Here is a 16,412-nt window from a genome sequence, read left to right as displayed (position 1 = left end):
CATCATTAGTCATCATTGCTCAATTCAAAATAAGCTCAGAGCGACCCCCCCCATAAGAAGACAGACAGCACAGGACCAAGAGGAATCCTGTCTGGCACGGTGCCAACACCAAGTGATGTCATCCACTCACGAGGCGCCGTGGGACATCCACCCCTGAGTGCGTGCATGCGTGCGTGTGTGTGTGTGTGTGTGGCCACGTCAACATGCACACACCATGTTTGTGGTAATTTTTTGTTCATGCCCCCCACTCCTTCCCTTCCACACACACACCGTGATTATGAGGTGACATGAATGATTCATGAGGCGTAGAGAATGACAGAGGCGCATGGAACATGAAGCACACCTGTGCCTCACGCCGCGAGCACCTTACCTGACTTTAACGAGATGCTGCTTTGCTCCTAACTAGCTCACTAGCTGATGCGCATCTTCTCTTATTACATCGTAGTCCTTGCATCCAGAAGAGTAAACCACTAGCATCCTTTTTCACTGTCAAGGTGCTGGACGGCAGTCATTGAGTTGACAGGTGATGAAGTGTTTATGATTAAGCCTTGACGGAGGTCTCTGTCTTCATGAGCACACACGGCATCCTGTTTGTACACATGCATACCCACGCCGAGACTCGTGACAGGTTACAGGAAGCGAATAAAGCTAAATAACAAGCTTTCCAGAGAGGTGAGCGGCAGACATGCATCAGCTGGAGGACAGATGTGCTCACTCACACACACAATGTCTAACACAATGTGTTTGCGTGGTTATTAATTACAAATCATTATTCCTTTTCATGTTTTTTGTCTTTTTCGCTGCAGGTATGATTTAGACTGTAAGAGCGACAACCTCTCCAAACATGTGAGTTGCTCCATCTTCTTTGAATTGTTATTGTTTGCATGCTGGACTCTAAAACATCTTCTTCAAACCCGTTGCACATAACACGCCAAGTAATGCCAAGGAACTTACAATAGTGGGTTCCTAATCTAGTGTTCCAGTTTTGAATTTGGTCGTAAATTACATCGACATTTTTTACACGGAATGTAAAAAATATAAATAGCGCTCTCCTGCCCCCTTGGAGACCTAGTATGTAGTGATGTAACATACACTATACACACGTATGGAGTCTTTGAACAGTATGACCTGAATTTATTGCGGCAGAATAACAGACCATTCCCCGCCCACCCTACTTTTGCTTTGTACCTGTGAGGGGTTTTTATTTGAACAGTGACCATTTAAAAATGTAGACTTTTTTTTAAAACATCACAAACCCTGCAGATGTATATGTATGTATATGTATATGTATATGTACGTATATGTATATGTATATGTATATGTATATGTATGTATATGATGTAGATGTATGTTAAAATTTAACAAAAATGTAAAAACAGAGTAGCATGTTGTTTGAACCAACCATCCATCCATCCATCCACGGGGGCATCAGTTTCAGTAGGGAAGTTCAGACTTCTCAATATTGGGCCAACTTTTCCGGTTCCACCAAGTTGTTCCCAGGGACATAATCCCTCTAGCGTGTCCTAGGTCAGACCCTGGGTCTCCTAACAGTTGTACATGCCCTGAACACCTCACCCGGGAGGCGTCCAGGAGGTGCATTCAGACTGGAACCTTCTTTCACTCGTGAACAAGACTCCGAGATACTTGAACTCCTCCACCTGGGACAAGACCTCACTCCCAACCCGGTGGGTGCAATCCACCCTTTTCTGAGTACGAACCATGGTCTTGGATTGAGGATGCTCAGTATCATCCCAGAGGCGTCACACTCAAAGGTGATTCAAATCACCTCAGTAAACGCTGAAGATCACAGTCTGATGAGGCCATCAAGACCACATTGTCTGGAAATAGCAGAAATTAGAAAGTATTTGACACAAAGAAACTGGACTCCCTTGACACCTCGGCTGCACCTGCAAACTCTGTGCATTATAATTATCGACTATATTTCGACTCTCGCACCCTGGAATAGGCCGAGGAGTGTGATCCAAGTATTCCCTCCACCGCCCGACTGTATCCACAGTCGAGGTCAGCAGGCCCCTGTTCTCACTTCAAACTGTGTGGACCGGGCACTGGATCCTCTCTCTTGGCCGTTGAATTGTTTGGCATAACATCTTCGAGGCTGACTGATGTGGTCCACGGCCATCAACCTCCAGTGTCCACCGTCAAGTTTGGGGTTTCCTGCCCACGCCCTCTACCAACCACCTAGTGGTCACAGCTCTTAGCTTCCTCGGCAAAAACATCAGTCAGGACACTTTCCTTAACCCGGAGGCATAGTGAAGTGACCCTCTTGTTCACTGGTGATGACTCCAACACGGAGTCACCGAGCCGGGGGGGGTGGGGGGACTATTAAGTCATTAAATCCCAGACATTTTTCAAAAGACAAGCCCTTCAGTACCAACCATTTGAGGCTATTTTGACTGATCTTTCAAAGCACACAGAATATTGTATTCTATGATGATTGTATATAAACATGGAACCTACCAAAAAGAAGGATTATTTTTCATTAGAAAAAGAACGGCTGCTTTTTTCCGTTCTTTAGTCATCAGCAGTAGAACATAGGTAGGTTTTAGGAAAATATCAGCTGCTGACTGCAAAAGGGACAAAACCAACTTTGTGAAAAGATACATTTCAAGGATACATTTTGTACTTCGGTACAAGGCGCATTATTAAAAAAAACAAACCAAAAAAAAAACTTAAACTTTTAAACTTTCCTATTATGGAAAGCAGGAAGTGAACAAATGTAACAGTTACTGATTGTAAAAGTACCAGATGGAGGGGTTGGATTTAATAACCTTTGCTTCTTCCTACTCCTTTTGGACACGTGGAACTGTGAACTGATTATGTGATGCATTCAATTGTAATCTGATGCATGTTCAAATGAAATAAAACCATTACCATTACCTAGTATAACTTTGACTTTGACACAAATTCTATTTCTTTTATGCCGGCTGAACTATCTAAACTATACCAGACAATATAACTATACTATAGTTATTATTATTAGACTACACAAAATAATTTCATTACAAACATAACACCACAAACTACTTACTATTCTTACATTTGGATTTGAACTCTGTTAAATGTCTCAACCTCTTGCACACGCTTGGACTGCTTTCCCACCAGTGAAGATTTGGACGCCGAATACCAAGTCGCCCAGGCACCTGCTCTCAAAGGCCACCCAAAACACATTGTACCAGACCCTTATGCTTGCCGTGTCATCCCGTGTGGCTTCTTCAGGCTGGGCCAAAAAACTAACAGTAAAGCGTGCAGTCAACACAGTCAGGAGATTGGGAAGACCCGGGTTTGATTCTCTTCTTGGGCAAATCTGAGTGGAGTTTGCATGTTCTCCCTGTGCACACAGGTTTTCTCCGGGTACTCCGGTTTCCTCCCACATTCCAAAAACATACATGTTCGTTTAATTGGCAACTCCAAATTGTCCATAGGTATGAATGTGAGTGCCGTGCGATTGGCTGGCGACCATTTCAGGGTGTTCCTCGCCTCTTGCCTGAGGACAGCGAGGCTCCAGCATACCCCCTCGTGAGGATAAGTGGTATAGAAAATGGATGGATGGAAAACAGAGATACAGGCTTTTCATTAGACATCAATGTCAAAATAGTAAACCCTCATGTGTAGCCCCAGTACATGCTACATGCTACATGTTAAAATAGCGTAAACATGTTGTGGGTATGAAAGACGGTGGAGGTTTACTTTCAGCACATATAGCGGCTCACTCCATTCCTACCAATCCCCTAGATAATCCCCCCTTCATATCTCCACACCCATCCGCCTCCTCGTCCTCATCTTCATGGCCGAGAGTGGTTTCCCGTCAGCGCCCTACCCACAATGCCCCTGGGGTCCATCTGAGCGCAGCATGAAGGCCGATGACGCTTGGATGCGTCCTGTCGGCGCTGAGGATGTGTGGGACTGTAGATCTGGCACGCAGCTCTATTGTCTGCTCTATTCTCCAGTTGTCTAGCTATAGATATAAGAGAATAACAAAATAGTCATATATTTCATACAAGATAATAAGACTATCTCTGTGGTGGGCATCATTACGGACGTGTCTTCTTTCCCTTTCTCTGCCTCTTCCTCCCATCAGAGAGGATGCTGTTCCATATGCTTTGTTTATGTACCTTGTACACATACTGCATGGCCGCAGGGAAGAATGCAAACTAATGTGGAATTAAGTGCTTTAAATGATTTATTTTGTATACCCTTTCTTCCTGACAGATGCTTGTCAGGCCTACTTCACGTCTTGTTTATTTTGCTAATGAAACATGCACATTACGGTCATTATTTTGCAATATATAGTAGATTTGTTTACAATTATAATATTTACAATGCATGTTCTTCCTGTGCATGCTACTACTTTGGGATGCTTCCCTATTGGGAGAAACAAATCTGTCCATCTGTGAGGGTCTTTTAAAAGAGATATTTACCCCTGCACTAAAAAACTATAAATGGTAAGAAATGTTACTTGTTTTGCGGATGCAGTTTTTCATCATTCCTCACAATATCGCAGTATGATTATTGCTTTCTCGCGATGTCACGTTTTTTTCAAAAATGTATAAATATATGACTTCTAAATAAGTGATCACTGTTTTGTGGTAGGCTGCACGGTGGAGAAGTGGTTGGCGCGCAGACCTCTCAGCTAGGAGACCAGGGTTCAATTCCACCCTCCACCCTCGGCCATCTCTATGTGGAGTTTGCATGTTCTCTGTGCATGCGTGGGTTTTCTCCGGGTACTCCGGTTTCCTCCCACATTCCAAAAACATGCTAGGTTAATTGGCGACTCCAAATTGTCCATAGGTATGAATGTGAGTGTGAATGGTTGTTTGTCTATATGTGCCCGGGTGTACCCCGCCTCTCGCCCGAAGACAGCTGGGATAGGCTCCAGAGAGGCCCTGGACTGGTGGCCAGCCAATCACAGGGCACATATAGACAAACAACCATTCACACTCACATTCATACCTATGGACAATTTGGAGTCACCAATTAACCTAGCATGTTTTTGGAATGTGGGAGGAAAACGGAGTACCCGGAGAAAACCCACGCATGCACGGGGAGAACATGCAAACTCCACACAGAGATGGCCCAGGGTGGAATCAAACCCTGGTCCTCCTAGCTGTGAGGTCTACGCGCTAACCACTCGACCGCCGTTCCGCCCAGCACTAAATTTATTGGTGTAAATCAAATGAAAAAGTTAACGAAATAATATATTTCTAATATATCTGGAAAAATGTAACATTTGACACCAAGAGCAACCAATTTGTGCATCAATTGTTCTTGCTCAATAGTCATACAGGAGTCCGTCATGGTTTTCAAAAATACATTAACTAATAAATCATGATGTTTTGTGTTTGAATATGACCTATTATTAGTTAAAAAAAAAAAACATATTTAAGCAAATTGTACATATTTTGGTCTAATTAAGCATTTTTAAGCACCAGATTTGAACAACACAACAGCCAGAACAGCAGGCTTTTATGGCTTGTTTGAATTATGTTGCAGGCACAATAATCCCTAATACAAATGGGCCACTGGCCGCTGCTGCAGCCGTAACGCATCAAACTCTGAATCCCGGGCGTCACTTCCTGTCTGTCCAGAATATTGGTTAATACAAGTGTGAAGGTGACTATAGGAGTGTTACTATATTTCATGCCTATTGGCTTTGATGATGTTAAAAGCTGTATGGTTGTAAACGGGTTTTCTATATTCACAATGAGGGACCACTGCATTTCTTCTCATAAATGTGTGTGTGTGTGTGTGTGTGCGCGCACCGTGTTTGTGTGTGTGTATGTGGCTGACTGTGTCCCGAATGCAACATCTGATGAGTGACATATAATTCTAACGCGTACACACAATAGAAATGAGAGTAAACCTTCATAATACAAATTGGCCAAAATATTTATGAGAAATGAACTCACAGGAAGTTAGACTTTACAGGTCTATCATTTGGAAAGTGGCATTGTTTCTGATGGAAACTCCCAAACAATGGACTAATAAAAGCGGTTATTTAAAATAGAACTATAATGGAATGCATGAGCAGGTGTTTGGTGGGGACCCATTGTCTCAAACCATTTGTATTTGTCAACATTTAAAAAGTTTGTGTCAGTTGCTCAGTGCTATAATTTTACTTGGAAATTGGACATTTTTCTTGCTACTCTGTTCTGAGATTGTTCAAAACAAGCCAGCGCTGGGCTTTAGCTCCTAGCTTGCATTTTATGCGTCCAGACCTAAGTGAGAGGAGGACATCGGCCAGCACTGGCAATGATCTTTGGAGCAGATTTGCGCCTGCGGGACTCCACGCGGCTCATGTGTGGAGCACTCGAACACGCATGCACGTGTGCAATCACATCCACATGCATAAACAATGTATGATTGCACAGACTTCTTGTTGTTGCCCAAAGGCTCAACCTCCTCATCTAAATACTCTCGTGGTCGCCCTACAGACATCGGCAAGGACGCTGGTGCCTCCCCTCTGTCCCTTCAATGGGCTTGCACTCAAAACTCACATGCTGCATTCAACAAAATTGGGAAATTTTAATCATCCAAGCTGGCTTCATCGGTTCATGCTCAAAGACTACATAGGGCAGGTCCAGTACTGTAACAGGTTGATTGAGTAGAAGTTGATTAGTCATGAATGGAGAGTGAGGCACAAGGATGACATCATGAAAAGGTGACTAAGAGAGAGCCAGTATCAAGTGCTTTTGTTAAAGAACGTTTTTGGTGCTCATGACATCAAACATTTTCTTAAGGAAACAGTAACAAAATTAAAGTATTCATTTAATAAAACGTCTTCTTTCTCTTTGGGCTTTTTTCCGTCAGAGGTCACCACAGCAAATCTCCTCCATCCAACCCTGTCTTCTGCATCTGTCTCTCTCACACCAACTACCCTCATGTCCTCCTTCACTACATCCATAAACCTCCTCTTTGGTCTTCCTCTACGCCTCCTACCTGGCAGCATCCTTCTACCAATATATTCACTATCTCTCCTCTGGACATGTCCCAACCATCTCAGTCTGGCCTCTCTGACTTTATCTCCAAGGCCTCTAACATGTAATGTCACTCTGATGTACTCCTTCCTGATCCTATCCATCCAGGTCACTCCCGATGAGAACTTCAGCATCCACATCTGTGCTACCTCCAGTTCTGCTTCCTGTCTTTTCCTCAGTGGTACTGTCGCTAAACCAGGGGTCTAAAACATGCGGCCCGCGGGCCAAATGTGGCCCGCAGGACATTAGTTTGAGGCCCCCGCCTTGATATGAAAGTTTAGTGTTAGTGCGGCCCGCGCAAGTTTGATATGGATGCTGTATGGTATCATGTACCCAGAAAAAATTATTACATTTGATTAATGTTCATGTTAAAGGTTAAATAACTGTTAATAGTTATCCTCCCTATCCGTGTGGAAGTGGTAAGTTTTTGGCTTTTTTAAGTTTAAAGGAAATAACTTGGAGGCTACCGTTTAGGTCGCTAGCTCTCTAGTTTGCGAGTTAGCATGTGTCTCAAGACCCTGCAGTTGCGCAATATGTTGTAAATAAAAAGTATAAATGTGACTATAGTCGTGTTTTGTCATGTCTACAGGGCTCTAATAATGCTTTGTTCATTTTAATCTGAAAAAAATAATTTGTCTACCCACCAACTATATGTGGTTTCTTAAGTTTTTATCATTTGCTGTTTTATTATTATTATTATATTTATTTATTACTGATTGATTGATTTTCTTTATTCTTGATTTGTTTATTTATTTTTCATCTTATTTTGTGCAGCAAAATAAAAAATAAGATATTTGAGAACAGTGGAATGTTTTATCAGCGCTTTTATTGTAGAAAATCGGAACCAAAGCACTGGAAAAGTTTGTATATTTTTCTGTTTTTAACAAATGCGTTTTTTTTTTGGAAAACCTGATGTGGCCCAGTCTCACCCAGACCCTAGCTCCAGTGGCCCCCACGTAAATTGAATTTGAGACCCCTGCTCTAGACCAAACAACATGGCTGGTCTCACCACAGTTTAGTATACCCTTCCTTTCATTTTGCGGAAACTCTTCTATCACACATCACGCCTGATACTTTTCTCCACCCGTTCCATCCTGCAATAATGGAGCACAACCTACCATAAAAATGATGGACTGTTCATATCTTTGTAATGGGGTCAACTTTACCAATGTCCTTATTTTCTCCACTGTATACTATATATTCTTAATGACATGTTTATATATTATGTATATGTTTCTGCTGGTGCAGGACTTCCTGGGCCAGGCCTTCTGCACACTGGGAGAGATCGTGGGCTCGCTGGGAAGCCGCTTGGAAAAGCCTTTGATGTAAGTAGAAGATGGTATCAGCGTATCCTCTGCCTTTTTAATTAGACGCTTTGGTTTCCTGCAGAAGGCCAAAAGGCAACGGCGCGCTAATCAGGGCGCAGCCATCATTATCTGTCATCACCACGCCTCCACTCAGCGCCGTCAATCCCGAACGCACATGTTTTAGGGTGATGTTGATGAGAGCTTGAAGAGCAGCCGGCTGAATGACATCGTGTAAACATGGCGGCGTGGTAAACAGCGTCTAGTCAGAGAGACAGCTCGCCTACCCAAAGGGAACATGACCAAGCTTCAGCGCAAGTGAACCCTCATTTAGATTCGTCATTCATATAAACTAGGAATAAGTCATTCTTATGTAAAAACATAAACAGTTGCCCCTCGCTATGTCGGGGTTCGAACATTTATTGCTCACTTTATTGTGTTTTTTTCAAAGAAGTGTTAATGAATTAGTGATTGGCCGCATCACATTCTAAATATATATAAAAGCCTTAAAAATGTCAGTTTTTCATACTGTAAACGCTATGATATGCACATTTTAGATTCAGTTGTACACATTAAGAAATAATTACAGACATAAGTATACAGTATTGAAATTACACAACATCACATCTTGTCAGAGTATCTTCCTGACGTAAAATGCTGAGTGAATTGACATGTGAGACAGCGCCCTCTAGTGGATTCATAGCTGCAGCAGTGTTTTTCCGCCTGCAGATAACGCCATCACTTTGACACTTCTACTTAAGCAACCATAAAAAAGCTAATTATATTTACAATTTAAAGCAGACAAGACATTTTCGAATAGGCGTGATAGCAAATGCCAAACAGAAATAGGCTGGGATTTATAGTGTGATGTAACGTGGCGTAGCATAATTTAGTATAATGTAGCTTAACAATGCATTTTATCGTACTGTAAGATAGCGTAGCCTAATGTAACGTAACATAAAGAAACATTCATTCATTTTCTTCCGCTTATCCTCACGAGGGTCGCGGGGGGTGTTGGAGCCTATCCCAGCTGTCTTCAGGCAAGAGGCGGGGTACACCCTGGACTGGTCGCCAGCCAATCACAGGGCACATATAGACAAACAACCATTCACACTCACATTCATACCTATGGACAATTTGGAGTCGCCAATTAACCTAGCATGTTTTTGGAATGTGGGAGGAAACCGGAGTACCCGGAGAAAACCCACGCATGCACGGGGAGAACATGCAAACTCCACACAGAGATGGCCGAGGGTGGAATTGAACCCTGGGCTCCTAGCTGTGAGGTCTGCGTGCTAACCACTCGTCCACCATGCCGCCCTATAAAGCAACATAACATTTCAATTATTTTCCGTCATTATTATTATTTATTTTTATTTATTATTTTATTTTATTATTTTCTGCCATGCTAAGTGACAGACATCACCCCCCCATTTGAAATACCAGAGAAACAGATATTTATTCACCCCTCCCCCCCAGTATTTGAGGAGCACTGCCGTAACGTAACATAGGTATCATAACATAACACAACATACTGTAGCACAACATAACGTAACACAATGACTTAATGACATGACATAGCATCAACAAAACATTTCACTTGTGTGAAAACGTCCAAAACGTCCCCACAGTAAAGGTAAGATGTTGAGAGAGAGAAGTGGAGGCCACACACACGTAAGATGGAGCATGTGAGGCTTGGTGTAATGGTTGTTCAGCCTCAGGAGGAAAACAAAAACAAACACACACCCCTCTCCATGCTGTCTGTGACGGTATGTGTATATGATAGATATGTTTGTTTGTGTGTGTGTACTGTATATATATATATATATATATATATATATATATATATATATATATATATATATATATATATATATATATATATATATATATATATATATACATATACATATATATATATATACATACACACATATATATATATACATATATATATATATACATACACACATATATATATATATATATATATACACACATATATATATATATATATATATATATATATATATATATATATATATATGGTCTTGTGTGTGTGTGTTAGATGACTGATGCAGCTTTAAGGTCTCAGTTGAGAAAATGACAGAAGAAGAAATGTGATGTAAGAATGTGTTTCTGTGGACAACTTATGTAATCATGTCAGCCTGCAGTCATTCAGTCTTTCAACGGTTCTTTCTTTAAATTTCATAATCATTCTTTTTTCTATATTTATATTCACTGGTGTGTTTTTCAGTGCGACTTTGTGGCTTTTTTCGCTCGCTGAGCTGATTTTGAGCATGCGTCGCCTGTCTGCTCACTAGACTGGAAGATGCGAATAAAATGAAAAAATGAAGCATTGAAAACTCATGAGCTGTAACATTATGCCCCCCCATCTAAAAAAAAAAAAAAAATGCAACTTTATTTCTGGATGATGCCACTAAGCGATAGATAGCAGCCTTGGTGCTTCATTGTCTACTTCAGGGGTGTCCCAAGAGCAGCCTGTGGGTCACAGGGTGTTTTTTAATGGCTGGCAGCACATTGTTGAAGTTAAAGAAAAAAAGAAAAAACAACTGCAACTATGTGGGAAAAAAGTGCAAAAAGGTGTCAAGTAAAAAGGGAAAGATGAAATGTTGACATTAACTAATTAATTACCAAAGACGTATGTATACATTTTGTTCAACAAGAACGCCAGATCCCAAATAAGTCTTAAGTTTTTTTTCTCAAGAGGTGATGACGCAAGTACACAATAGAAGAGATCATGTTTAGTGCAGTTTTAAGCCGTAAAAACAGCCAAAAGGAAGAGCTTGCCATACGTACAATCTTTCCCATGTATTAAAGCTCCACAGGAAGGAGGAAGTGGATATGGATGGAGGAGTGTAACGTGCAGGATGAAGTGAAAATTGTCAATAATTCAGTGAGTTTTTTTGTAAAATAAATTATTTTGAGGGCTGCATGGCGGACGAGTGATTAGCGTGCAGACCTCACAGCTAGGAGACCAGGGTTCAATTCCACCCTCGGCCACCTCTGTGTGGAGTTTGCCTGTTCTCCCCGTGCATGCGTGGGTTTTCTCCGGGTACTCCGGTTTCCTCCCACATTCCAAAAACATGCTAGGTTAATTGGCCACTCCAAATTGTCCATAGGTATGAATGTGAGTGTGAATGGTTGTTTGTCTATATGTGCCCTGTGATTGGCTGGCCACCAGTCCAGGGTGTACCCGGCCTCTCGCCTGAAGACAGCTGGGATAGGCTCCAGCAACATCTGCGACCCTAGTGAGGAAAAGCGGTAGAAAATGAATGAATGAATGAATGAAGGAATTATTTTGATGTTAAATTTTTTTTCATGTTTTTTGTGTAGTTTATGTTGTGGTATAGTTAAGTCTAATTTATTGGTATGTTCCATGTTTATATCTATATGCCTTGAAAGATCAAGGCGGGGATGTCTTTTGATAAATGTCTGTAGTGAATGAGTCAAACATTCTAATAATATGCTTTGTCACCGATACCACAAAGCTGATATAAAATGAGAAGATTTACTTATCATCTTGGAAATAAAATGTTTCCCCATCAATCCATGTATTTTCTATGGCGCTTATTCTCCACGTACCCCTGCAATTTGCACGCATAACCCTGATTGGGAATCACTGTTCTATAGTGTGTTCTTCTTCTTCTGTCTTTCAGTGGGATCCCAGGGAAGAAATGTGGAAACTTCATCGTGAGAGCAGAGGAGCTGAGCAACTGCAGGGTGAGACACAAACATCATTTATTAACATTCATTAGCATTAACAGCTGCTATTGTGTCGTGAAATATGATTGTCATTAAGATTCATGCATTATTCACGGGGAAAGGAAGAAAAATATCAAAGAAAATGTGACATTTTAACCAAAGTGGTCGAAAAAAAACCTCACATTTGCTGGGATTTTAACCCAAATGTAACGTAATCTTCTCTAAGTTGAATGCAAATAAGCAAAACAGATCCGGAAATGCCTTTTGGCACTGAGACTGTCAGTAAGATGCTTGGTGTTGCTGTGATGCTCCAACTGGGTCTCAAATTAGAAGGCTGGTATCCAAAAGTGTCCTTTCTATAAATAGCATCACAATTCTGCCAGAAAAAGGGATGATGTAATCAACATTTTACATTTGTTTTCATTGTTAATGGTAAAGGTCATTTTTTTTTACCATGTATACAAGTTGTATACATCTGAAATACATCCCATAATACAATTCACAGTTCCACATGTCCAAAACAAAGTAGGAAGAAGCACAGCTTATTTCATCTAACCACTCTCTGTTTCACATCAATTATAATATATGTGTTCACTTCCTGTACTCTAAATGTACTGTTTGACAATTTTAAATACAGGCTGTATAACAATGTGGTACAATAGGAGTCAAGGTATATATCAGTAAATTATATAACAGTTAATAATAATGAAATATAATAACATGTACACTTAAATGGTATTACAAAATGCATTCGAGAATTTTATTACAAAATGCGGCAAAATTACATTTGAATAATTTAATTATAAATAAATTAAATAAATAAATACATTATATTCTTATCACTCACTTTGTATCTATAAATTTGGATGTACAATTTGTTACATTTAAGTAAGCTGGAAATCTGATATGTGTGTGTGTAGGTATACACACAAAACTGTCCCTTTGTGATGTCACAGAGAAGTGGTCCTCCTTATATGGGCGTGGCTGTAAGCCAGATAAGCTCTCTGCTCTCCTCCAAGCTCTGCTTCCCCCGCCTTCTCCCAAGCTCTGCTACTCTGTTTACGAAACAAGCTCAGGCAGAAGTTTTTGTATTTGGTGATTCCCAGCAAGAGGTATTTCAGTATTTCACACAGGACTGTTTTTGTGAGCATGAAATATCGGCCAAACTGTTGCTGGAGCCAGAAGCAGCGCAGTCTCGCAGGGAAAGGAGGGAGGCACAAATCCAAGGAAACACAGCTGGAATAGGTGCAGATTCTGGAAATGTTCTGTGCGGGTTATTGTGTGTAACTGCTCTACAGGAGTCCACAACTCAATACAAAGGGTCAAAAACTGAGCATAAAGGTCCCCTTTAACTTTAAATAAATAAATGACCGTATGTAGCTTTGAGTAGACAGTAGTGGTTCTCACTTATTTTCTGTCATGCCCCACTCGGGACTGATATGTACGAGTACGATAAATGTATGAGTACCATAAATTTGTACATGTTGGCAGGTCTGCACTAGCATTGAAAGTACTCCCTGCGTACTCAATTCTTCCCCCGTAGAAGCACTGCTCTAAAGGGAGCAGCGGTTGAACATGCTGTGCAGTGTGTCGCCATGGCAGACGTCGAGCTGCATAAACGTCTCATTTATTTATTCACTGTGTTGCTTGCTCCTCGTCTTTGCAGGAGTCAGTCATGCTGCAGTTTTGTGGCAACAAACTGGACAAGAAGGATTTCTTTGGGAAGTCGGATCCTTTCCTCGTCTTTTACCGCAGTAACGAAGACAGATCGTAAGTTGACAAGCCGCTTGCTCCTCTGTGCTTGTCCAGTCATTGAACTAACCAAACATGTCTCTCGCACACATACTACACATTAAAGGAGGCATACAATATAGACGCTGATTGTTCACGCTCCAGAAACTGCCATGTACGCTCTATAAGCTCTAAACGGCTTCTTTTACTCTTATATAATCCTATGTACTCTGTGTTTAGTTTGTATACATCATTCAATGCCCAAGAGGTTGATATATGTACACCAGTTAACCCTATGCTATGATTAATGCTACATTAGTTTCATAGAATCCAGTATTCCCTTGTTTATTGCGGTTAATTTACAATTCACTGCGATAAGTGAATTCCTGCAAAGTGGGATTATTCATAGTTAGGAACTAGGAAACCTGTTTACAACTGTTTAACTATGTTTTTTTTTTTAACATTATTAGAGCCATCTCGTATATAGTCACCCATATAGTCACCTTTACATTCGTATTACCCAATATGGCCACAACATTCATTCATTCATTTTCTACCGCTTAATCATAATATCATAATTAATCATAATAATGGCCACAACAATAACCCATTATTATGATTAATATTAAGATTATTATGATCCCATACAGCCACAATAATAACACAGTAATCATAATCATAATAATGGCCACAACAATAACCCCTTATTATGATTATGATTACTGTGTTATTATTGTGGCTGTATGGGATTATTTAAACTTGCAATAAAACCTGTTGCTCAAGTCTCACCAAACAATTATTGACATCTAGTTGCCATTGTAGGTATGAATGTGAGTGTCAATGGTTGTTTGTCTATATGTGCCCTGTGATTGGCTGGCGACCAGTCCAGGGTGTACCCCGCCTATCACCCAAAGTCAGCTGAGATAGGCTCTAGCATACCCCCGCGACCCTCATGAGGATAAGCGGCATAGAAAATAGATGGATGGATGTATACTTAGAATGTAGAATACTACATGTACAAGTTATGGTCTTAATGGCTTGCTGTATTTGTATTTTAGTGACTTCACCCATTTCTATGCTTTAAAATGCTTAATTTGGGTAAAAAATATGTACAATTCTCTTAAATATGCATTGAATATGAATAATAGGCCATAGTCAACCACACAAAAGTGATTATGTGATGAACACAATACATGATATGGAACTATTGACACATAGATTGAGGACCGAAGAAGACATATGTGGAGAAAAATGGGTGAAACAGACAAAAATCAAGGAAATGACTCAAATTGCACCATGACAGGGAATGTGGGGTAGCCAAATTGTGTGATGTGTATGTCCAGTGCCCCCTTTTTGTTTTGAGTGTGTTTGTATTGCTGTTGACGTTTTGTTTAAAAAAATATAAAAATACATGAAAATAATGTATTTAAAAAAAAGTGATTATGTACTTATCTCAACGGGAATAAGCGTTTGTCAACATAGCCGAAACAAAAACGAGCCATTGCTTTAACATTTATCTGTAATTTTGTCTTGACGCATAAGGAGAATGGGTGATAATAAAGGATTATGTTTTTTCTCCCTTTGTGCATATGTTTGTTTTGATATGATATTTTGTACTTTTATCCAACAGAGCTGTGAATGTTCTTGTATTTCTTTGCTATATCGATGTCATGAACTGACTAAACTGACAGCAGGTACATTTTTAGTAATAATGAGACAAGTCAAGTCAAATTTATTTATATAGCCCTTAATCACAAGGACTTAATGATGTCACGCCCTGTGTGGGTTACGACGTGACAGTATGTCTGTGTTGCCTGTCTGGGCTTTAGTTTCCGTCTTTGACACCCTTATTTTGTATGGAACTTCCTGCTTTGCCCCGTCTTCCTTCGTTGCCCCAATCATCCACACCTGTCCCTAATTTCTCTTTGTATTTTGCTTCTCCCTGCGTGGGATCATTATCATTTGTCCGTCAAATCCTGAGTTGCCTTATCCTTCTGCTGCTGTTATTGCACAGAATAAATAGTTTTACCTGCATTTGTTCCTGTTCTCTGCATCCTGGCGTCGAACCTTAAAGCTCCCTAGGGTTTCATTGTACATGTTTATATCTACTTTGCTTTCAAATTTGTTTATTTGATTCCAGTTATATACAAAATATGGTTTTGAATGAACCAAATGTTCCATGCAGAAAAATCAAGTCAAACCTTGGTTTTGTAGAGCTAGAGACAGCTACTTCCCCCTGGCCATCAAACTGCTGAATGCCAAATAAGCCCCTCTACCTGCCCATATGCACACGCAAAACTTAAATTATTATTATTTATTCTAAATTATTTAAATTATTTGTACAAATTACTGTTTACGCTGTACATTGTTCATATTTGATGGCATCTATTTATTATTTATTGTTTATTATTTATTATTTATTAATTATTATTTTTATTTTATTTTTCATTTATTTATTTATTATTTATTATTACACGGGAGCCAGGCAACAACATTTCATTGGGAATTTCACTGCTGTGTTATTGTGCAATGACAAAGAAAGTCTATGTGTATGTATGATTGATGATTTTTTTCCAAAATGTTGCCTTGGTTTTTCTCTTTTTCTCAGTTTTGAACAATATGACACTTAACAAACTAATCAGTTCAACCTCTAAAA

At 40.2% G+C, this 16,412-nt stretch overlaps 1 protein-coding gene across 1 annotated transcript in view; it reads left to right on the top strand.

Moving 5' to 3' along the window:
- The window catches only part of LOC131131723 (copine-8-like), a 66,614-nt gene that overhangs the window by 23,678 nt on the left and 26,524 nt on the right, over positions 1-16,412 (top strand). The window contains exons 5-8 of the mRNA XM_058076682.1: positions 807-846; positions 8,244-8,320; positions 11,980-12,043; positions 13,692-13,795. Of these exons, the coding sequence (XP_057932665.1) occupies positions 807-846; positions 8,244-8,320; positions 11,980-12,043; positions 13,692-13,795 (285 nt within the window). The remainder of the gene's footprint in view (positions 1-806; positions 847-8,243; positions 8,321-11,979; positions 12,044-13,691; positions 13,796-16,412) is intronic.

This window comes from Doryrhamphus excisus, chromosome 6 (genome assembly GCF_030265055.1).
Source record: "Doryrhamphus excisus isolate RoL2022-K1 chromosome 6, RoL_Dexc_1.0, whole genome shotgun sequence".
In the NCBI taxonomy this organism is placed as follows: domain Eukaryota; kingdom Metazoa; phylum Chordata; class Actinopteri; order Syngnathiformes; family Syngnathidae; genus Doryrhamphus; species Doryrhamphus excisus.
This window is presented reverse-complemented; position numbering and strand designations above follow the sequence as displayed.